This window comes from Macaca nemestrina, chromosome 5 (genome assembly GCF_043159975.1).
Source record: "Macaca nemestrina isolate mMacNem1 chromosome 5, mMacNem.hap1, whole genome shotgun sequence".
Classification (NCBI taxonomy): Eukaryota; Metazoa; Chordata; class Mammalia; order Primates; family Cercopithecidae; genus Macaca; species Macaca nemestrina.
Window position 1 is genome coordinate 174197979 of NC_092129.1, and position 20025 is coordinate 174218003.

Here is a 20025-nt window from a genome sequence, read left to right on the forward strand (position 1 = left end):
ACTACTTCGAGGGGGACACTCAGCTCACACATTTTGATTAGAATGGTGCTCCCCTGAGTTGTGCAATGTACAACCTGCAGAACTGGACGCAGTGACCCTTTCCCGTTTCTTTAATTTGGAGGCACTTTTTAAAATAATAATACTTTATGTGTTTGACAATTATTTATAAATATTTGTGGTATACTGCAGTTATATTTTTTTCTCATTTGTGAACTAATTATAATTGAATTGAGAAGGAAAAAAGTTAATAGTGTATTATACACATATAGAATATAGAAAGTTATTTTAATTTACATAAATATTTTTCTTGCAGATGTAATAAAGGGTGTTCAACAAAATATGTATTTATTCAAGCACAAATATATAATACCTTAAAATAAAGTCATAAAATTCTGTAAGGGAAGTAAAATGGAAACCCAAGTCAAAAAAGAAGTATTATGAAACTATCAACAATAAAAATGGCGAGTTCATGTATTTTGAAAATGGATAAGAGAGGGTATAAAATACTATTGTATTTATATTCCACTGGATACATTTATGTGAGTGATAAAAGTTATGTAACAGGATTATTTTAAAATGTTAGTATTTATAGCATGCTAAAAGTCACATTTCTAGCAAACTTATGACAGAAAATTTTGTGTGTCAACCAGAAGTCATCTGAAATTTCAAAGTTGTTTTTGGGGGCATGAAAACAAGAAAAGTAATTGAAAACCATATATTATATATTATTGTATTGTCATATCATGTGACAGGAATTTCCCTATAAGAAAAATATTCAGAATATTCTTCTTTAAACATTTTGAAGCAAATGTCTGGAAACCTTTAGGCAAGTATAACGAATACTGGTTCTTCATGCTTAAGTGGGAGAGGACAGTTTAATGTCCTCCTCCTCATCATCTTACCCTAAAGTGATGCCCTCCTACCCTAAACAGAAGAGTACTCATATACACAAGCATTTGTTAGTCTTTCAATTCTCTCATACTTAACTATGAATGGTCAGTCAAGGTCCATCAGCCATCAGCCTATAAGCAAGGACCATCAACAACGTGAGGAAAAACAGCAACATGAAATAGAAGGACAATGGTAACCAAACTGAGAAACTTATCCTGGGGAGAAGGAGGTAATTGAGAGATTGGAGAAATTAAAACAAAACAAACCAAAGCAAAAACTCTCAGAAAAATGAAAGCCTTACATCCATAAAACAATAATATGGTGCCAAAAAGGAAGCATCAGATAACAAAAATGAACTATTTAAAATTAAAAGTATAATAACAATTATGAAAAAGAGTCAATAAAGAAGTTGGGGCTGGGTCCAGTTGGCTCACGTCTGTAATCCCAGCACTTTGGGAGGCTGAGGTGAGTGGATCCCTTGAGGCTAGGAGTTCAAGACCTTCCTGGCCAACATGATGAAACCCTGTCTCTACTAAAAATACAAAAATTAGCTGGACGTGGTGCACTCCTGTAATCCCAGCTATTCAGGATGCTGAAGCATGAGAATTGCTTGAGCCCAGGTGGCTGAGATTGCAGTGAGCTAAGATTGTACACTGCACTCCAGCCTGGGCGACAGAGCAATGTTCTGTCACACATACACACACACACACACACACACGCACACACACACACAAGAAGTTGGAAGACAAAGTTAAGAAAATGTCCCAGAATGTAGGAAAAAAAGTCAAAGATTCAGAAAGTATGGAAAATGTTATTAAATGATGCAGAGATTTAACTCAAGGAATGAAACATTTGATAAATTGAATTTTCACAGAAAGAGTGAAGAAAGAAAATGTACAGGGAAGGGAGGCAAACAAATTATAGATGAAAGAGGCCATTTAACCTTGTTGCTGGGTCTATTCTCCTTTGAGTAGTACAGGAGCCATGACACTGAACTTAGCAACTGCATGATATTACAGTAAGCAGTATTAATATAGTGATAGTGAGAAGGCTGTTATAAGGTTTTGGTTTTTAGAATAAATTGCAGACAAAGCACAAAAATATGACACCTGCACTCATGTTTATCGAAGCACCATTCACAATGACAAAGACATAGAATCAAGCTAAGTGCCCATCAGTGGTAGATTGGGTAAAGAAACTGTGGTACATTTACACCATGGAATACTATACAGCCATAAAAAGAATGAAATCATGTCCTTTACAGCAATGTGGATGCAGCTGGAGGCCATTAAAGTGGAGGCCTAAGTAAATTAATGTGGAAACAGAAAACCAAATATCGCATGTTTTCACTGACAAGTGTGTTAAACCTTGGGTACACATGGACATAAAGATGGGAGCAATAAGCACCAGTGATTCCAAAAGGACAGAGGAAGGGAGGGGTGCAAGGGTTGAAAACCATTCTGTTAGGTACTATGCTTACTTCCTGGGTGACGGGAACAATAGAAGCCAAAGCTTCAGCATCATGAAATATACCCTTGTAATAAACCTGCACATGTACCCCCTGAATAGAAAATTAACATTTTCCTATTCAACATAGTATTACAAGTTCCGGCCAGAGGAATCAGGCAAGAGAAAGAAATAAAGGGCACCCAAATAGGAAGAGAGGAAGTTAAACTATCCCTGTTTGCTGACAACACAATCTTATATCTAGAAAACCCCATCATCTCTGCCTAAAAGCTCTTTAAACTGATAAATAACTTCAACAAAGTCTCAGGATACAACACTGACGTGTCAAGGTCACTAGCATACCTATACGCTAACAACAGTCAAGCTGAGAGACAAATCAGGAATGAACGCCCATTCACAATTGCCTCAAAAAGAACAAAATACCGAGGAATACAGCTAACCAGGGAGGTGAAAGATCTCTACAAGGAGAACTACAAAACACTGCTGATAGAAATCAGAGATGACACAAACAAATGGAAAAACATTCCATGCTCATGAATAGGAAGAATCAGTATTGTTAAAATGGCCGTACTGCTCAAAGCAATTTATAGATTCAATGTTATGCCTATTACACTACCACTGACATTCTTCACAGTACTAGAAAAAACTACTTAAAAATTCATGTGGAATGAGAAAGGATCCCAAATAGCCAAGGCAATCCTAAGCAAAAAGAACAAAACTGGAGGCATCATGCTACCCGACTTCAAACTATACCACAGGCCTACAGTAGCCAAAACAGCATGATACTGGGACAAAAACAGACACATAGACCAATGGAACAGAATAGAGAACCCAGAAATACAGACCGCCCACCTTCAACTATCTGATCTTCGACAAACCTGACAAAAACAAGCAATGGGAAAAGCATTCACTATTTAACAAATGTTGCTGGGATAACTGGCTAGCCATTTGCAGAAGACTGAAACTGGACCTCTTCTTTACACTATGTACAAAAATGAACTCAAGATGGTTTAAAGACATAAATGTAAAACCCAAAACTATGAAAATGCTGGAAGACCACTTAAGCAATACCATTCAAGACATAAGCATGGGCAAAGATTTAATGACAAAGATGCCAAAAGCAATTGCAACAAAAGCAACAATCGACAAATGGGATGGGAGAACTTCTGCATAATGAAAATAAACTATCAAAAGAGTGAACAGACAATCTATAGAATGGGAGAAAACTTTTTCAAAGTCTGTGTCTGACAAAGGTCTAATATCCAGCATCTATAAGAATCTTAAATTTACAACAAAAAACAAACAATCCCATAAAAAAGTGGGAAAAGGACATGAATAAACACTTCTCAAAAAAAGACACACATGTGGCCAATAATCATATGAAAAATAAACTCAACATCACTGATCATTAGAGCAATGCAAATCAAATCACAATGAGATAGCATCTCACACCAATCAGATCTCACACCAATCAGAATGGTTACTATGGGAGCTAATAATAATAATAATAATCATAGCTATTGTAGGAGCTAAATGATGAGAACACATGGACACATCAAGGGGAACAACACACACTGGGGCCTACTGGAAGGTGGAGTGTTGGAGGAGGGAGAGGATCAGGAAAAGTAATGAATGGATACTAGGCTTAATACCTGGGTGATGAAATAATCTGTACACAAACCCTCATGACACAAGTTTACCTATGTAACAAACCTGCACTGTACCCCTGAACTTAAAATAAAAATTAAAAAAAATTATAAATGTTGCCTTGGAAGGACCATTAAGAATCATTTACATATTAGCATGAATTGATTTCTTGATTTTCTCTTAACTTCGACAATAAAGTATGGTATTTGGTGGTCAGGCACAGTTGCTCACATCTGTAATCCCAGCACTTTGGGAAGCTGAGGCGGGTGGATCACGAGGTCAAGAGAACGAGACCATCCTGGCCAACATGGTAAAACCCCATCTCTACTAAAAATACAAAAAAAAAAAAAAAAAAAAAAATTAGCTGGGCATGGTGGCGCGTGCCTGTAGTTCCAGCTACTTGGGAGGCTGAGGCAGGAGAATCGCTTGAACCCAGGAGGCGGAGCTTGCAGTGAGCCGAGATAGCACCACTGCACTCCAGCCTGGGTGACAGAGTGAGATTCCTTCTCAAAAAAACAAAACAAAACAAAAAGTGTAGTATTTTGGGAAAATATGAAATATAATTTGGAGAAAGTGAGGCTTTTTGAAGACAAAGTATGCCTGTGTAATGATATTTTATTTTCTCTTTGGTGATTTTTCTAGGGTCAACTTTATTTAGTACCATCAAGGAATCTACGTTTTTAGCTCTCTTTTATAGATTTCTAACTCCATCAGGATCTACATGCTGTATTCCATCTGTAAGTTTCTATAAAGTCATCCAGAATTACTAGTGCATTTTCTATTACTCTGAATATTGCAGAAGTGTTCAATTATACCCTATATAATTAATAAAATGTGACATTTGACCTCAAAATATAAAAATCAAATTTAAATTAACAAAAGCACAAAATGTTATTATAATTATTATGGTTATGACAGAATGTATATATTCAACCTGAAAATTCAAAGTAACAGTATAGTTGAGACAGATTTGGAAAGAGATGTTGGGAAGAAATGGGTAGAAAGGGTGTGGGCCTTAAAATGCTCATGCTTTGAAAGAAGTGAGGCGATTCTCTCTTGAGGCTATGAAATAACAAATAAAGGTTTGATATTATTTAATGCAACCATTAGAAGATACGAAATATTGATACCCAGTAACTTACATAATTGGAAGTGATGTGGAGAGAAGAGAAAAAAAGAATAGTATAAATAAAATACATTTTAATCATTCATGTTAATATACCAAAGTAATACACTGCTAGGACTGCCATAACAAAGTAGCTCAAACTGGGCAGCTTAAACAGCAGAGATTTATTCTCTCTCTGTTCTGGAGGCTGGAAGTCTAAAATCAAGGTGTCAGCAGGGGCAGTTCTTTCTAACAGTTGTGAGGAACAATCTGTTCCATGCCTCCCCATAGCTTCTGGTGACTGCTGGCAGTCTTTGGCATTCCATGGCTTGTGGAGGCATCACTCCCATCTCTTTCTTCATATTCACATGGTTTTCTTCCTATGTGCAGTTCTGTCTATGTCACCAAATGTCCACTTTTTACAAGGAAATAGTTGCATTTTGACTATGAGTCACCTTCATGATTTCATCTGAACTTATATTGATGTGAAGGGATTTTGCAGTAATTAAAGTATCAGTCAATCTTAAGATACAGAGATTATGTAGGTTGGATAAATTTTGTCACACAAGCCCTTTCAAACCAGAAAGTTTTCTCTGGATGGTGATAGAAAGAGAAGCCAGATCACCCTACATACAAATAAGGTCACGTTCACATGTGCTGGGGGTTAGAATGTTGACTGTTTTTTGGGTAACACCATTCAACCTCTAATCTATGACAAGATTAAGAAAACAACATAAGAAATATAATAACACAAAAATAAGAAATCACAATTTAAGTATTTTATTACTCTTTAGTATTTCAATATAATATACACATGATATCAATGATAAGATACATATCATTGCATTAATTATATTAATTACAGTTATAGAATTAACCATCACATCAAACAAAAATCCTAATAAGTGGAAACTATTCACCTCTATGAGTTATGAATTGGGGTGGGTAAAAATCAGGGTGGGGGGCAGATTTATATTAACCATTTTGTTGTATTTTATTTCTTGTCATAAACATTTATTTCTTTGATGAAAATTGGAAAAAAATTTAGTCTACTCTTTCCTGAGCAAATTATATACATTACGTTTCTCTTAAGATGAAGCTGTAACTAGCCTACTGTCAAATTCACCCTTTCTAATGTACAGTTTTGTGAATTTTGACAAATGCATACATTTAGGTAACTACAACTATGATCAAAATATGAAAGAATTCGATTACTTTCCTCCTCATTCATGCTGGATTCCCTTTCATTCCTTTGTTGCCAACTTGTCCCTTTGCCCAAGCCCTTGTAACCACTGATATATTTTCTGTCTCTATGTTTTGCCTTTTCCAGCAAGGCATATATGGAATTAAACATTTTGTAGGCTTTGAATCTGTATTCCTTCACCTTTAAGATTTATGTCTTTTATTACTGAACAGTATTCTACTGCATGCTTTACCATGGTTTATCCATTCACCAGCTGGGGACATTAATCAGCATTGTTTCTATTTTTTAGAAATTAAAATAAAGCCACTAAAAATATTCATGTATGGATTTTTATGCATGAAATGTGTTTATGTTTCATTTGGGGAAATGCCTGGGAGTGGCATTGACTAATGATGTTCAGCATCTTTTCATGTGCTCATTAGCTATTCGTATATCTTCTTAGCAAATGTCTATTCATATCTTTTGCCCATCCTGTAGCTGGGTTGCTTGCCATTTGATTATTGAATTGCAAGTGGTGTTTATACATTCTGAATATAAGTTGTCTGTTAGGTATATAAATTCAAAAATAGTTTTTCCCTGTCTGTGGCTTGTCTTTTCCCTTCTTAATGAAGTTTTGGTAAGCCTTTTTTTTTTTTCTTTTTTTTCCTTCCCATGCTACACTTACGTAAGCATAATTTTAAACATGTCTCCCCAAGTTTCCTGTCCTTTGGATGTCCCATGATGGGTTCAGTATCTATCCCATCTAGGTACTGATGTGAAGGGCTTTTGCAGTAATTAAAGTATCAATCAGTCGATCTTAAGATACAGAGATTATGTAGGTGGGATACATTTTGTCACACAAGCCCTTTCAAACCAGAACGTTTTCTCTGGATAGTGTTAGAAAGAGAAGCCAGAGAGATTCAATGCATAAGAAGGTTTTGATGTACACACCATTGCTGACTTGAAGATGGAGTAGGTCACAGGATGTAGAATGTGGCTACCTCTAGAAGTTAAATGTGGCTCCTAACTGACAGTAAGGAAGGCAGGCTTTCAGCCCTACAGGTGAAAACAACTGAATCCGGTCAATAACATGAATAACATGAAAGTCCCCACACTTCAGATAACAGTGTAGCCAGCTGACATTTTGATTTCAGTTTGAGTACAAACCAGCCATGCCCTGCCAGACTTTTGAACTATAGCATCGTGAAGCAATAAATTGGGTGTTTTGAGCTGCTAAACTTGTAATAATATGTTTTTTAATTTTGAAGGTTATTTTTTCAGTTTTTTTCTTTAGGGATTGTATTTTTGTTCTCATAATTAATTGTGAACAAGATTGCCAAAGACACAACAACTTTCACCTAGAATTTTAATAGTTGTAGCTTTTACATTTAGGACTATGAGCCATTTGGGGTTAATTTTTGTGTATGAGTGTTAATGATTTTTTTTTGAAATTTCTTACTTTGAAAATTATATGTTTTCTTTAATTATCATTATATTTTATTTTAATTCTATCAGATTTTTTCTTTAATTCTTTAAACATGACTTCTGTTAATTCTTTGAACATAGTTATAATAAATGCTTTGAAGTCTTTGTCCCCTAAATGCAATCTCCTTATCCACTCAGAGTTAATTTTTATTGACAACTTAGTTCCCCGAATATAGGTCACACATTCCTTTTTGTTCTGTCTTGTAAATTTTTGTCAAGAACCAGACATCTTAGATAATATATTGTAGCAAATAAAATTCTGATTTTTTTCCTTGAGCGCTGTTATTGTTGCTGTTTGTGTGTTGTTATTGTTTTGCTTGTTTTCTTTTGTCTTGGTTTTAGTAACTTGCTGGAACTTAATCTGTTGAACCTGTCTTCCCCATGATGTGTGGCTGCTGATGTCTCTGCTTATTTTAAGAAAAAATTAAAGGTTAAGTTTATGCTGGCTTTCCAGTGGCTCCTCTGTGTCTGCATAGTTTGGTAGTCAACCAATGATTGTCCTCAAATACCTTGACCAGTAAGATTTCCGTCTTCTGCTGATGGATCTGTGGGAGGGTTTGGGAGCCCATTCAACATTCAGACAGTTTTCAGACATTCACAGAGTTTACTTTCTGCCAGGCCCTCCTGGGTCTTTCCTGTAGACTTGCATAGCATCCAAGTCAATGCAGGATGTGTAGACAGCTGGGCCCTCTTGAGTCTTCCCTGCATGTGTGCACAGCCTCCCAGTTAGCCAGAGACCTGAGGAGCAATCAGCCAGCCCTTCTTTGCCCATCTCATCTCTAGGTTCTTCCTGCCAAATTAATGATTAGTCAAATTTTTCACTGCTCCACCCAAGTAGGCCTGCAATTCAGGGTGGTAGAGCCATGGACTTTCATTATTTATTTCCCATTAGTTTGTTACTTCCACTTATAATACAACTTGGTGTGGATTTTCTGCCCTGGCATCAAATGAAGTCATCTTCCTCCAACAGTGAAATTGTTGTTTTTTTGGCCAGACTTTCCCTGGCAGCTTTACAACACTGGTCTAGCAGGAATAAGGTCAGGGTAGTGGGGGACTGCAGATACTGGAGCAACCTCAGTCAAGAATGCCATGGACTCCCCCAATTCATGCCTTAATTTGAGCAGTTTTCCATTAATGAATGTTTTTCTGTATTTGTTTTTCACCTCTGGTCATTTTCCAGAGCACTGAGATTACTGCTTTAGACCCTTTTCTTCTTGCAATTTTAGAGTTGTTTTTTGAAGGCTGAGATTTGACAATCTTCATTCCACCATGTTTGTATCCCACTTCGTCATTTCTGTTTTTGTTTGTTTGTTTGTTTGTTTTGGAGACTGAGTCTTGCTCTCTTGCCCAGGCTGGAGTGCAGTGGCGTGATCTTGGCCCACTGCAACCTCCACCTCCCAGGTTCCAGTGATTCTCCTGCCTCAGCCTCTCGAGTAGCTGGGATTACAGGTGCACGCCACCACACCTGGCTAATTTTTGTGTATTTTTAGTAGAAGTCGGATTTTGCTATGTTGGCCAGACTGGTCTCGAACTCCTGATCTCAGGTGATCCACCCACCTCTGTCTCCCAAAGTGTTAGGATTACAGGTGTGGGCCACCACGACCAGCCCCACATCATAATTTCTGAAAGATATTTTTGGGAGTATAAAATTTTGTATTTATGATTGTTTTTCTTTCTGTAAAGATGTTTCCTTTACTGCCTTCTGATTCACATAGTTTTTGATTGTCTGCTGTAATTCTTATGTGTGTTCCTCTGTGTGTGATACGCTTCTTTTCTCTGCCTGCCTTCAAGATTTTTTCTTTGCTGTTGGTTTTTAGTAGTTTATAGATGAGGTATCCAAGTGTGTTTTATGCTAGTTGGTCTTCTGTGAGTTCCTTCGAATGTGAGCTTTGGTGTCCATCACTAATTTGAGGGAATTCCTAGCCAGCATTCCTTCAGTGGTTTTTCTACCCTGTGCTCCCTTCTCCTTTTGCATTCAAAATTACAGGTACATCCATTATTTGAATTGGTCCCATCACTCTTTGATCCTCTGTATTAACTTTTTTTTAAACTCATTTAAAAAAATCTTTGTGGTTAAATTTGAGTAATTTCTATTGGTGATAGTTTGAGTTCAACTGATTCTATCCTCAGTCATGTTGAGACTACTAATGAGGTTTCTGATAGCATTCTGCATACCATATTATTTCTAACATATTTTCATTTAATTCTTTCTTAAATTTTCATCTCTCTGCTGAAATTCCACATCTAGTCAGGTATGTTGTCCACCTTTTATGTTAGGGCCTTTACCACATCAATCATGTTGTTTTTAATTCTCTGACAGTTTCAACACCTGGGTCACATCTGATTCTGCTTCTCTTGATTGCTTTGTCTATCTGACAGAGTGCCCCCTCCCCTCCACTCCGCCTTTGCTTTTTTATTTGTCACCTGACTTTGTTGGAAAGCTGGTCATTTTGGGTAGGACAGTAGATATTGAGATAAACATTCTTTAAGCCCATAAATGACATGCCTTTAATTTTGTTAGTCTTTCAATGTGTGGGGGTCAGTCTGTCTAGCCGGGACAGGACTTGAACTGGGTGTGGTTGTAGTTGTTGTTGTTAGGGCTATCATTAGTGTGTCACAGGCTGAGAACTCCTCTAGTCTTAACTCATGCTTAGAGTGGTGGCTATTAATAGGAGAAGTTTCTTCAGTGTTGGCTTAAACTTCAGGTTTAAGTCCTTTATTTATTTTTTATTTTTTATTTTTTTGAGATGGAGGCTTGCTCTGTTGCCCAGGTGGGAGTGCAATGGTGCTATCTCAGCTCACCGCAACCGCCGCCTCCTGGATTCAAGTGATTCTCTGGTTTCAGCCTCCTGAGTAGCTGGGACTACAGGCACGTGCTACCACGTCTGGCTAAGTTTTGTATTTTTAGTAGAGATGGGGTTTCACTGTGTCAGCCAGGATGGTCTCAGTCTCCTGACCTCATGATTTACCTGCCTCGGCCTCCCAAAATGCTGGGATTACAGGCGTGAGCCACTGTGCCTGGCCATGTTTAAGTCCTTTCTTTGCAACTTGCCTTTAGATTGCGTCTCTCTTTATGTTTTTGCTCCTCTTCCACCAGGATATTGATATTACCGGCTACTCAGTGCTTGGTAGCCTGTTGGTAGGCTGTGTGGATGTTCTCCTCCGAATTAAGCAGGAGCTGTGTCTCTGGGTCTCAGGGATGGGGCCATCTCAGTGAACCTGTCTCTCTGCCTTAAGTAGGAGACCTCTAATAATCCAGGCCAGGATATTTTCTTGCTCCTACCACAGGGTTACAGGTTATGTTTGCATTCTCTTCTCCCAGCAGCAAAGAGTCTTAACCTGTGGCTTGGTACAACAGGGTTCATTGCCCTTCCAACAGAGGAGGCTTCTGTTCCTTAGAAGAGGTAGAGGTGGAATATTCAGGTAAGACTTTGTGCGTTCCTGTAGTGGCTTCTGTTCCTCTCCACAAAATCTGCATCACTAGGGATGCTTTCTCTGAACCGGGGTTTCTCAATAGCAGCTCTATTGATATTATGGATTGGACAGTTTGTCACAGCGGGGCTCGTCTGTGTATTGCAGGATGTTTAGCCACATTAGATCCAGGCTCTAATCACTGGATCCCCCAAGTTGTGACAAACAAAACTATCTCCAGACATTGTCAAATGTCCCCTGGACAATGTCTAGACATTGTCAAATTGTCAAAATGTTTCCCCCCATTTGGATGCACCACTCTGGGCTCTCACGTTGTCCCAGTATTTATTCTGAGCACCCAGAAGGTCTATGGAGAAGAGACTGTGAGTAGATGTGAATTTCCCTTGTGTTTGAAGATCACACAAGTTCCTTACTCCTAACTAAGCCACATTCAGACTTTAGACAATTATTGACAGTTTTGGGGTGAATTCTTACTGATTCGCAAGGGGTCTCCTACCTGCTCCAGAAAGCAAGTGCTTGCGTTCTGTCACTCCTTGGAGGCACTTTACTGTCTCTAGGTTTGGGATTAATCTGTCACCCTATGACCTCAGCTCTCCGAGGAGTTTAATAGCATTTCTAAGTTCGCATATTACTTAGGATGTTTATTGCTTTACATTTGGGAATGATGCCCTTTCTAGCTTTGGCCATCTTCAGTGGAAGCTGGAAGTCTGATATACACAATCTTAAAAATTTCTCAAATATCCTGTAGAGCAGCTGGAGATTTTCAGAGGTTAAGCAACTCTTCTGTGTGCAGGAGATTTGAAGCAGTTCTTTCCTAACCATACACTCCAGTCCACTCCACATTGCTGTTCTTATTCCTGTGTAGACTGATGGTGTGTTAACTATTGACTCTCCAAGGCAGAGTTTATATTCCTCTTTTTACCTATTCCTCAATGTAGATTTAGACACTAGTTCAGAAAAATACTGGGTAGGATGAGGGGGAGAATGATGGTGGAGCAGTTTATCACTGTGGGTACCAGGCCTCCTCTCATCTCTCTCTCAGAAGTTTCAAATTCGGATGCCTGTAGGAGCCAGGCAAGAAACATCAATGAGTAAAGTGTGCTGGGTCTATGTGGGCTCTCGTTTTCCTTGACACTCGTGGCCCTGCTTTTGTTAGTGACAGAGGAAAATCTTTCTTTATAAGAGAAACAGCAGTGCAAGCTAAGGATTGGCAGAGTTTTTAAAATTGGGGCATACATTGTGAGGGCTCCTGGACACTCCCTATTGTCTTAGAGCCACCCATGAATATTACCCATCTGCCTTGAGATCACTTCATTCAACATTACCTAAATATTTTTCAAGCACCCACTGCTTCTGAGGCTCTGCTCTTCGTTCCAAGGGTGTAGCAATAACTAAAACCACTCCTTAAAGGAAAGGACATTTTGGTTTGTGGTCTGCAGTAGGGAGGATGGGACCTGTGGGCCTGGAGAGTATTGCTTGAAAAACATGCTGCCGCCACTCACCTCTGGCCAATTGCTGCCAACCGTGAACGCTGACCCTGTGTTGCCAAAGCTTTTAATTTTCCAAGACAAATCAGAAATTGGATTTCTATTTTAAGTGGCAACTTTCTTATTTTTAAACATTGGCTCAACATTTTAAAAATCACTGTGGAGGTTAAACAAAATGTGTCTGCAGACAGAATCTGGCTTGCGACCTCTGTTAAACACCATCTCTGCCCTTGCTGGTCTGCTTGAGAAGAGAAATGCAATGAAACGACAGCTATAGCCATGTTAATTCCCTTCTTTGGAAGCAATGAACCAGTCGTCAGAGATTTGGCAATTCCAGGGCTTAATTTGCAATATAAGGCCAACAATTTCAGTGAAAGCCGTTTTAAAGTCAGCCTTCAAATCAACAAACAACAAAATGACTACACAAATCAGCAGTGCTTATTAACCTGGACTCAAGAGAGTGTGGCCAACAGGTTACTTGCAAGCAGGGGATACTGCAGTTATTAATCTGCTTGCAAGTTGGAGATTGGCTTTTAGAAAATGATCCCTGTTGTAGGCCCTTGCATTTCTATAAACGTGCTACACTGTCATCCAAACCTGCAGCCGCAGTGTGAGTTTTGCAATGGTGCCCGTTTGTTTATTTATTAAGTCTAGAGTTCTCGATAAAGCCTAAGGTTATTATTATTATTGTTTTTGGTAAATTTATAGTGTTTATAATTTAGTTTTCTTTTTTTTTTTTTTAACGCTAGCTACTTTGGACTTTTTTTTTTTTTTGACAGTGAAGGTCTTTTTTTTTTTTTTTTTGAGACAAAGTGCTCTTGCTCTGTCGCCCAGGCTGGAGTGCAGTGGCTCAGTCTCGACTCACTGCAACCCACACCTCCCAGGTTCAAGTGATTCTCCTGCCTCTGCCTCCCGAGTAACTGGGATTACAGGCATGCACCACCATGCCTGGCTAATTTTTGTATTTTTAGTAGAGACAAGGTTTCACCATGTTGGCCAGGCTGGTCTCAAACTCCTGACCTCAGGCAATCCACTTAGCCTCTCAAAGTGCTGGGATTACAGGTGTGAGCCACTGCGCCTGGCCAACAGTGAAGGTATTATAGATAGTTTAGCAAATGAATTCATTTTCTGATTGGCTTCATATTTTGCCAGTTACTCGAGCCATAGGTTTTTTGTGTTTTAAAAGGAATGTGGTAGCTGATCATTAATAATCACTAATTTGTTGAAATTATTACGTACTGACAGATTCTCCTCATTGCTCTGTGAACTTCTTGTTCTCATTTTCTTCACCACTCTTTGCTCACGTGTTTCTTCCATTTCCCTTTTCCCGTTTGACTGTTTGTCTATTCCTCAAAGTTCACTCTGCTGCCTGTGCACAAATTTACGCGGTCCCTGCATCCTCCGTGCTGATCCAGCTCCTCTGGCCTCTGGAACCCAGCCTCATACCTCTTCTTTATCCCCACCACTTGCCAGAACTCCTTAGCAGCTGAAAGGCTGTTTTCCACCTTTTAACAATTCTTTCCCACTTTTGAGGTCTTTGAACTAAGCCCTGAGGAGTTGCACGGGAGCCACATTTTCATGTGTCAGTATATCCATTACAGCCAACAGCTTGCCAAATCTGTTCATGCTCTAAAGTCAGGTCACATGTTTACTGATTTTCCTTGGCTCAGGATGGGTCATTTGCTTTTCATAACCCATGTTCTGCTGGTTGTCCCCCATTTGTGAGGGTCTGACTACAACCCCCACATTCTAGCTCATACAAACTCAGTGACTGACATGCTTTATTGAAATAACGCTTAATAGAACCTGTCAGAGATTCCTAAGTGAGGAGGCACCCTGGGCCACTCCCGTTGTTCCTGAGACCGGGCAATAGACAGCTGTATGCCTCCCCGGGTGACAGCAGCTTTTTAAAATGATACAACACTCACTTCTCTCAGGCTGCCTTCTGCATTCAACTCTACATTTTGTCTGAGATAATGAGGAATTTTGATCTTATTTTACAATTATATTGGGTCTTACTCTACTGAGACTGTATTCTGAATATTTGTGCAGAAAGGCATTTAAAATGCAGCCTTCTAGGAAGGAAGACAAGTAGTCTGCCTTATTTGAAGTTTCTTAAACATTCTATTTATGTTAATAGAGGTAACCTGGGCTGGCTTGTACACCTTGGGTTATATGTCTGCAAAATAAATTTATGATGACAATTAACATGAGCAATGTTACAACTTACAAACATTTTCAAAGACAGGTACTAAGTATTAGATTAAGACCAAATTCAAGGGAAAAAAATTCTGCTCCACATATATTCCTAGAAATAGATGCTTTAGAATTACTCTTCAGTCACTGTGCTGTGGAAAACACAAGCAAGTCAAACTTCAATTTCTGCCAATTGTTTAAATTTTTTAAATCTTGACACTAGTTTTTTCTTTTAAATACTTTCACATGTGTTTCACTTATTTTAGGAAGTAATTCAATATAATCTTTAAAACTCTTAGGTTACTTTTAATAAAAAAGTAGGAGTTTTTAAATTAGCACTAGAAGGACTAAAATCTTGCATTTTTCAACATCGATACTGTTCAAAATCTCATTACACTTTGTGAAGTAATTTTTGAAAACAATAATAGATAGCTCTGAATAAAAATAGTGTCACGTGTATCATTCATATACAATGGGCTTTATTTTACTGCCAAGCACTGATAACCATTTCAAAAGGGCAAACTTCGAGTTTAAAGTTTAAAAGACTCTCTTTTTTTTTTTTTTTTTTTTTTTTTGTGAGACAGGGTCTGGCTCTGTTACCCAGGCTAGAGTGCAGTGGCACGATGTCACCTCACTGCAACCTCTGCCTCACAGGCTCAAGTCAGCTTCCCATCCCAGCCTCCCATCTCAGCCTCCCAAGTAGCTGGGACTCCAGGCGTGTGCCACCATGCCTGGCTATTTTTTGTATTTTTTGTAGAGATAGGTGTCTGACTATATTGCCCAGGCTGGTCTCAAACTCCTGAGCTCAAGCAATCCACCCACCTTGGCCTCCCAAAGTGCTAGGATTACAAGGGTGAGCCACCATATATGGCCTAAAAGATTATTCTGGTGAACATTTACAATAATTTAATAAATGCTGGGATCATCACTCATTAAAAAAATTCCATTTATTCTAATTATCTGGGCCCAGACTGTGTTCTGGTGTAGTATTCTGTCAATTAAAGTAATATCAAATGTAATAGTTTGTGGATTGACCTTAATAATTTATTGTATGACTTTAAGGAATTTAAAAAATGAGTGTTAAAACCACATTTCCTTTTATTGTAATTTTTATATTTTATATCTTTGCTGGATGATGTTCTCAGGGTTTAATCTGCTTAGTCCCTCAGTACACATATTTATCATTGACTTTATCAGATATTATCTACTTAAGACTGTTGCAAACCTGGATCACAACTTTTAAATGATAAACAGCACAGACACCTAAGGTATGCAGCAGCAAGCTGTCATTGTAACTTCAATGCAATCTGAATTTGTCACTTTTGGGGAATAAAATAGGACATTTAAGCCATCTCAATCAAATCTGAAGTTTTCCTAGAGATTGCCTTTGTAAAACATTTTGAGAATGCTGACTGACCCTCAGTTTATTAGGAGTCTGGCTTAAGAAACGAGCAACAACAATAAAAGTAAGACACTAGCTTATATCCTGTTGACTTTATACTTAGATTTTTCGGAACCATTAAGTAGCACTGTAGCTCTCCAGTCTCACATTGTTTAACATAGTTCATGGTTGGGTCTATTTACCTTGGTTTTTAAATATTATTTTTCTTTTTTAGGGAAACTGGATTGAAATCTGCGCATTGCCAAGGACAAGAAGCTAAGAACATGGAGAGAGAGGTAAGATCGATGTCACAGTAGGCCCCTCCTTAATTTTCTTCCTTTAAAAGCAAGGCTTTCAAGCTTGACTTTTCGTTATCCATGGATGGAAAGTATAGAAGTGAGTAGAAATGTAACCTCCTTTGTAGCACTCACCAGTAAAGAGGCTGATTAACGAGTGTAGCAGGCAATGTCGTAGCAAAAGAGAGTCTACGGAAGAGAAACAAAAGTGCCTCAGAATTCGCAAGGATTCTCATGATCCATAGTAGGACCTCATGGTGCCTGTCTGCTCTTTCTATTTTTGATTAGATTTATAAACACAGCAGCACATATTTTCATGTGGCTTATCGCCTAGGGGCAGAATCAGATTGGCTGCACTGAAACTGTGAGGCTTGTGAATTTTGGGCAAGGGCTAGAGTGAAATAAGTAGTGTAATTGTTTTTGTGGAGTGACCGTGGGACCTCCTCTGTTCTGAATTACACATGGCTCAACCCTTTGACCTGACCAGACTCTGCAAAGGCTGGCAGGACTCCTAACGCTGTGCTGAACGGGTCGTCGCTGAACAAGCTGGAACGTTATCTGTCAGGCCAGATGTGGGCCAACAACTAGATTCAAATATATTAATTACTAGTGGGACACATTTGCGACCACTTCGACTTCACTTAACCCGTCATCATATAAGTTATTATTTCAACAGGAAGTGCCAATGTGGGGAATGTTTAGAATCCAAATGTAGCACAGATCCTTTGATAAATAGATTATTAGGCTATTTTTTTTTTTTTTAGTTTACTAAATTTTGGATCATCTTTGAGAATATTTTGCCTAATAATTCAAACATTATTATTTTGAGTCTTTTAATATCCCCAGGTTTGGGGGGAATGCCATAAGCCATGATTAAAACTCTTTCATCTCAACGAGTTTAATTCTTTCAAAATAGATGGTAATCCACTGATATAATTCCTTGAAAGAATCAAAGCTGGGGGAATGCAGAGAACTGGGAAAAGATTTGGGAGAATCATAGGTGCTGACATTTGTGCAATTGTGGAGAATTCATTCTGTGATTCACATGCTGATGAGTTGGATAAAGATGTTTATATCTATCTAGGTATGATTTTGAAGTGACGCCCTTGAATTTTTGTTTCGGATTCAGTAGCTTAAATTTTCAAAGGCAATCCAAGCAGAAATCTCAAGTTTATTTTTAGGCCCTTGACATTATTACCAAAACTAGTTCTAATTCTGGAATATGCCTAAAATTTTTTTTAATTTAGTTTCTTTCCTTGCCAATGTTACAAAGTAAAGGTCTCTGTAGGTATTTTATGTTTATACTCACATGCAAATAATTTAGCATTTAAATTTTTGCTTTCTTATCTGAGGCAACTCAGGCTGAATATTAATTCACTTCTTAGTTACATGACACTTAAAATTTTCTTTGAAGAGTACACAACTTTATGTGTGTGTGTGTGTGTGTGTGTGTGTTTTGAATTGTATTTTTCTTTTACTCCAGGGACTCTAAACATGAAAATGGAGAGGTCCTCATCAAATCAGTTACAAAAAAAAAAAACCACTCAAATATCCTATAAGCCCCCCAACAAAACTGCATTCAGCCCTACCCAGTCTTACTCTCATTAGCAGTGAAGGGTTTGCTCTCCACACAATCTAACATGGAATGCTTAGAGCAGACAGGTGCAAATTGCAAGCTGTTTCACTTTGGCTGTTATCCCTTGAATCGACAAAGTAATAGACTGGGAGAACAAAAAAGGTTCCAGCTCAAGCTGCATAAATGAAAGTCTTAACAGGGACACACCAGCTGGCTGGGAGAGTTCAATGTAGTGAATACTAAACATTACCTTTGTGCCACTTGCCAAGGAAAAGGGCTTCAGTGACACCCCCTCCCTTTGATGATTGAGATGATGTGCCTTCAAAATCGTATTTTGCTTTATTGTAAAGGCGATACTGTGGCCGAAGTGCATGAGAACGGGATCCAACATACCTGTTCCTGTAATGTTGCCATCATTACACTCCTCCGAGCGATTCAGGCATGATTAGGTTCCTGGAGTGGGACCAGATTGACAGTATTTCTATCCATGTCTTTTTTGGCTGATCCAAGCAAAGCCCCAGAGCAGTGAAACAAGAAAACACAATCACTAGCACCCCCGCCTCCCCAGCAAGATGAATCTGCTGAGCTAGGCTGCTGAAAAAAACAGTCGTTCATATTAGGAACACCTAATTTCATTTCATGGAAGAGCCGTGCCACGCCGGTATGCGTAGGAATCTAAGGTATGCGTATCCAAAAAGAGACCCTAACTCTGTCATCCCAAAGTTGCTTCTCTTTGTGACTTCCCAGTGTGCACAGGAACTGTTGTCTGCAAGAAGCAACTTTCACTTGAGCTCTGAGGCCACCGACTTGGTCTGACCCGGCAGATAAGGGTAGGAAGAAAACTGGAGCTGGCCTTGTTTACAGCCGGACAGAAGAAAACAGCCAGACACAAATGAGGGGTGACGGTTTCATGAAGCACAATTGGTTGATCCCAGATGCAATCTGACTGCCCTGAACTGAGCGATGATCCGTACAGTATGCAGAATTCACTTTCTTGCTGGTCTGTGCCCACCAGCCTTGGAGGAATGCTCCCCGGCGCCCCTCAGCCGTGGCTTTGAGTGCAACCAGAGCTGAACAACTGTACCGCGGGACCCGATTCCTTCTGACAACGATCACATTCTTTTAAAAACTTCATACGTTTTGGTTGTCACTGGTTATAAATGAGTTTGTTGTTGTTCATGTTTGCTACTCTATTGTAGATTTCCTTTCAAGTTAAGAGTGTCCGCATCAAAAGGTATTTGTTGCTTTTTAACGAAAAGGAAATTATTATCAGAAACTGTCAGTTCTTAAAAATTTCAGGTTTTCAGGGTTTTTTTCTGTTCAAATCACAAAATATTGTTTCTTCCACATTATTGAATATATTTAATAGGGCAACATTACTAAAATTATTAAAAGGAACTGATTTAGCACCACTTAAACACACATATAAATACATTACTTTTCAGTTATTCAAGATGAGTAAGTTCTAGGGATCCGTGGTCCGGCATCGTGCTGACAGTTAACACTGCAGTGATGAAACTTGCATTAAGAGGGTGGATCTCATGTTATCTGCTCTTATTGCAATAAAAAATGCTTTAAAAGTGTTTCCCTTTAGACAGTTACTTTGCGTTATAGCTGCTAAACAGAAGCACAAAGGCGGAAGCCACAAAGCCTATCCATAGTAGATTTATTAATAGTTAAGATTTCTAGAGATTTTGCTGATCTCCAAAACTGAATAGATATCATTGAGAAGCAGGAAGATGCTGGTGATGAAATTTTATTTTTTTAATTTAATTTTTGACATACATTATAGGAATTTAGTAAGTTAATATGAACTTATTAAAATGCTAACATTCGCCTAAATACACTAAGTTAACTACTGGTAATGAATGAATTGATG

General features: G+C 38.5%; 1 protein-coding gene across 1 annotated transcript in view; it reads left to right on the top strand.

Moving 5' to 3' along the window:
• The window catches only part of LOC105487432 (uncharacterized), a 143614-nt gene that overhangs the window by 7292 nt on the left and 116297 nt on the right, over window positions 1–20025 (top strand). Inside the window, exons 2-3 of the mRNA XM_071096134.1 lie at window positions 4648–4742; window positions 16510–16570. Of these exons, the coding sequence (XP_070952235.1) occupies window positions 16559–16570 (12 nt within the window). The 5' untranslated portion in view covers window positions 4648–4742; window positions 16510–16558. The remainder of the gene's footprint in view (window positions 1–4647; window positions 4743–16509; window positions 16571–20025) is intronic.